A 5,372-nucleotide genomic window follows, 5' to 3' on the forward strand; every position below is an offset into this window, starting at 1 on the left:
ATTATACCTATGACTTAAAGTTATTGAATATTTTACAAAATAACAGGTATTTCGAGGGGTGATATCCCGTTTAACCCCTTGACTATGCCACTGTGTATTTCCCATAATAAAAGTACATACCTTTAAAATATATAATATATAATTTAATTTTGAGTTTTTTAAAAACTGTTATTGCAATTATATTTCTATTTAATGGCTTCATACCGTTTATATAAGGATATATAAGGATACCGGATATAAGGTGTCTTAATAATTTTATTCATAATTATAAATGTTTAGGTATCTTAGATTATATAGAGTTTGATTTATATAATAAATCAGATAATGATTTGTGACGTCTCGTGATAAAAAATGTCGTAGTGTCGTGTGGCGAACCTATGGTTTTAGGGTCACTAACCTGTGACCGAGACCAGTAGCCGGAGCATCCATTAATTAAATAAAATAAAAAAAATCAATCATAATAATGTGAATAATAAGAATTTATTTAAATTTTACTTTAATAATAGTATAACCGAGAAAACCCGAATGGCATAAAACTCAATGAAAAAAATATAAGAATAAAAATAAAATCTATATATATATATCAAATCATGTATACCGGTTGAGGTGAAATTATTCAATAACCATAATAATAATAATAATAATAATAATAAAATATTTACCATAAAGTGTGAGAACACACGTGAATATTTTACCCATCACGGCCGTCATTTACCTCGCCGTAGGGAACGTGAGTTAAAATTATATTCTGGTAAGTTAGTAATCATGAGTATAAAGGGATTTGAATAAGTATATCTCTCACAATAATGTGGTTAAAAGAAAAAATACAAAATAAATCACATACAAAAATGTTAAAAAAAAATACCAACGAAAAAAAATCAGGAGACCAATATTTTATACTTCGAACAACCAGCAGCAATATTGGGTTAATGATTGTGTCCGGTGTCCACCTTCTCACAAATTTGCTTATCGGCTGGCGGGCAGCGGTCATAGTTCAATGAGTGGTCTTGTATGGTCTTGTCTTTTGCGCGATAGATAACAATTAAAATATAATAATAATTAAATTCGAGGGCCTGTTGTTTGACACCTTACAGATTTTTTTCATTCTTTTTGAAAAAACAGTTCCACTATTTTATTATCCTTGTGGCAATCTTAGGAATGTTATAAGGCCGTGAATGGATTTGAACGATTATTTATATTGGTCTAATTTTATCAGTAATTGAAAAATGCACTATTTAAATCTAGAAATAAAAAGTATTGTGAGCCTTCTAGGGTTCTATGCAAATTTATGATTTTTGGGGTATTGATCTGTTTCAACCCTTTTATTTAGTTAATTGTATGATAATGTATATTTCTAATATATATAATCACATAATAATATCTATGATCCTATATATTTGGGTTTTGACAACGCTAAATAAGTCTCCGTGGAGACTCTTAATTTCCACATGTGGTTCTGTTATCATAAGAAATTATGATTACCTATTTCAATCTTCAAATATTATAACTATTTTATTTCTATTTTCTGTACTTGTGGTACTTCTGTATTTTAACATTTATTTGTACAATAATAATGAAACTTTATATTATTCACGATGGTATACCGCTATATATATGAGTAGACATCTCAATTGGGAAATTTTAAGTTTTTACTTACGTGCTAATTAGCAATTATTTGTTTTCCATACAATAGTTATAATTGCCATTTTCCATGCCGTCACGCCGGTGCTTCACGGGATACCTACAGGACTGTTACAGTAAATGCATATATTCATATATACATAAGCTAGTATAATAGTATTATAATATAATTAAAATTTACCCTACACCAGCGTTTCTTAACTTGAAGGTTACGGACCCCTAGATAAGGGGTCACATTCGTCAGATATAATTAAAAATTTAATCTAGAAAAACAACTTTTTATTTATAATAAAAATGAAAAATAAATAGGTACATAATCATAATGAAAAACATGAAAAAGTTAGTTCGTAGTATAAATACACTATTATATTATGTAACTGGTAAAATATATAAGAACTTAACACTAGTTTATATCAAAAGGAAGGGAGAAGGGCATGAGGTGAATAATTTTATTTTCTACTTATTTTGGGGGTCGCGACGTTAAGAAATGCTGCCCTACATTATGGAATTTTCGGTGATATTTACGTAAAATGCAATAATGTTATTTTAATAGCTTAGTTTACTTAAAGGTAATCGAGGAAAAATAAACACAAACATTAGGTTATGAAATATTGAGACATAAAATATATATATATATATATAGTAGGTGGTATAGGTACCAACAACCAGCTACAATTAAATAATAAAAATGTTGTTACCATTATTATTTTAAACTAAAAATGTTGTAACTTATAATTGTACTGATCAATTTAGTAACTGTAATAGATTATTATTTAACTACTTCGATTCTGTTTCTGCATTTTTGAAAATAAGTGGAATAACATGAATAGTGATAACATTTATCATATGGATACGTAGCAACTAGTAGTTACTGAGAACGATGTTTCACCGTTTCGGATTTCCGGTGACTCGGTGTATAGTCTTTAAACTTAATTAAAATTTCTTGGTAATTAATAGTTAGTACTAGTGTGGTCACTAACCATCGACTGGTTCACACGTTGAATGGTGAAATCTATGAAATTAAATCTACCATAAATCTCAAGTCAATGAATCTCGTGCAATTTTAATTTTTTCATTCATAACCGTTATTAATAATACTATTATTATTGTGTTTCTGTAAATTTTATCCTGGTCTTCAGTTTATAATATTACCATTAAAATGTATTCTTTTCTATTAAAGTATTGTGTTATTACTTGTTTAACGATGACTACCTGGGCAAAACCCATTCGTGAAGTTGGTTTACACGATGACTTTCTAGATGAACGATATTACAATACTACTGAAATAGAACATCTACTATATGCAATTGAAAAACAACATCCAACATTAGCTCGAGTTCATGAAATTGGTCAATCATCCATGGGTCGCAACATTTTAGCCATAGAAATAACAACGAATGTTGGACATAGCAGAAGAATTTTAAAGCCAATGTTCAAGTATATCGCAAACATGCATGGAGATGAAACTGTTGGCCTACAACTGTTATTATATTTAGCTCAATATTTAACTTTGAATTATGGTAGAGATGATCGTATTTCTAGAATTGTGGATTCAACCGATATTTATCTTATGCCTACACTCAATCCGGATGGTTATTTTGCTTCAAATGTACTGGAATTAATTTTTTGGATAGATACTTGTCAATTTAATTTTATATCACTCAAAATTGTACATTTTGATTTGTCTTAGGAAGGTGATTGTTTATCTGAAAAAAACTATGTTGGTCGAAACAATGCAAAAGGTATAGATTTGAATAGAAACTTTCCACAAATAGACAAGAAATCATTTGACATGCAACAACCAGAAACAAGAGCTGTTATTGACTGGATTCTTAATAACCCATTTGTTTTATCAGCTAATTTCCATGGTGGTGCTGTTGTAGCTAGTTATCCATTTGACAAGTATTACAAGTATGTAAATATTTATTTCCTATTTTAATTGGTACAGTTTTTATTATTAAACTAAAGGTATTTCATTCAACTACATTGAACAAATTTTATACTATTAATTTCTAAATATTTGTTTTGATTTTAATATTCTATAGAATTCTTTTGTTTGAAATTATTATTCAATAATCAAAATTATCTTTCTTGTCTTGGTTATTATAATGGTGATGTTAAAATGTAATAAATGTATAGGTATTTTATTAAATTATTTTTATATGTAGATATTGTATGATATTGATTAAATGAAAATTTCCGTTGAAATGATTTTTTCTATTCAAATTAATGTTTATAGACACATTTTAGTTGATAATTAAGAAATCATTTATCATTTTTATTTTATGGTAATTTTATATGAAATAAAAATGTTGAAATATTAAAATTATCTTTTAAATTTAAATTTGTTTTATTAATCAAGTTTTAACCTTTAGGTGTAAAAATGAATAATGTCATATTCAAATAAACAGAAAATATCAAATTTTGAATTGTGTGTTGTATTTTATTTGTTCAGATTTGACAGCAATGATAAAAAATTATATGTAAAAGTTGAAGTTATATATATATATATATATTAAATAATTTATGTTAATTTATTGAAATTCTTATTTTAATATAAAATTATTTTACTTGGTATCTAAAATTAATGAAAAAATACCAATTATCCCCGTTATAATGTTAATTTTAAAAATTGGTCAAAAAATTTCTTTTGTTCCTTTATGACAGTTGTATTTATATGTTGAACATGTTATATTGTTTATTAAGTTTGAAAATTGATTAATGTAAAAAATATTTTTAAAATTTTTTATTAAGATTATTTATGAAGTAAAAATAAAAAATGAAATTATGCATTTTAAGATCAGCCATTTCCAATTTAGATTCAGGATTTTTAACCACCAACTTGATTTATATTTATCTGTGACTTGTGAATAAATTGTACGCATAATATGAATTTTTCTATTTTGATCTAATGAAAATTGCATTATAGATCTATATATCTCTAATATAACTTGGAGTACTTAATTTATTCCCTATTATAAAACTAATGGAATATTTTATACATCTGTACGTAGTTGATTATTTTTAATTATTTAAAGTTAGTTGAAATATTTATTAAATATTTGCAAATGTATAATTAAAAAAAAAAAAATATTTAACCTTCAATCAAATAAATTATTATTATTATTATTAACAATTATTTGAGAAAAAAATAAACATTGGAATATCTAATAAATGTAAGTATTATATTTGATTCAAAATCAATTAAATCTATAATATCTGTAAATTTTAATTAGCACTGTTTTAAATTATTAATATTATGTGACCTTTGGTTGAAAATTGTTTGATTTGGATTTAAATATCACTTACTATATTTGCATTGTGTGTGTACAATTTGTGTGTGTGTTTAGTACAATAATTTCTTTTAGTTAATCTTTAAAAGGAAGTCACACTTGCATGTGTTGTCTCCGTCTCACAAACGAACATAGCAAATTTGCATTCAGTAGAACGAATTTTTTTGTGGTAACTTGAATATTATAGTAAGCCTATTATTAAAGTTAAAGGGAAAATATTTTAATTTTTAAGTAAGTTACCAGTTAGTAAAATATTGCAATTTAAAAATATCATCTTGCTTAAAAATTGATATATTGTAAAAAACCATCATACAGGCAAAGATAATGTTCTTCTTTTTAAGTTCTGTAATATTTTAGTTTACTTTAGAATTAAAGCTAATACCATAAAAATGGTTCTACTCAGTGGCGTAGCCAGGATTTTTAAATGGGGGGGGGGGG

General features: G+C 25.9%; 1 protein-coding gene across 1 annotated transcript in view; it reads left to right on the forward strand.

Annotated features, from left to right (window-relative positions):
• The first annotated feature begins 2,433 nt into the window (after positions 1-2,433).
• The window catches only part of LOC112687051 (carboxypeptidase D), a 25,787-nt gene continuing 22,848 nt past the window's right edge, over positions 2,434-5,372 (forward strand). The window contains exons 1-2 of the mRNA XM_025559583.1: positions 2,434-3,250; positions 3,332-3,552. Of these exons, the coding sequence (XP_025415368.1) occupies positions 2,801-3,250; positions 3,332-3,552 (671 nt within the window). The 5' untranslated portion in view covers positions 2,434-2,800. The remainder of the gene's footprint in view (positions 3,251-3,331; positions 3,553-5,372) is intronic.

Source organism: Sipha flava, unplaced genomic scaffold (assembly GCF_003268045.1).
Source record: "Sipha flava isolate LNK unplaced genomic scaffold, YSA_version1 32_pilon_pilon, whole genome shotgun sequence".
NCBI lineage: Eukaryota > Metazoa > Arthropoda > Insecta > Hemiptera > Aphididae > Sipha > Sipha flava.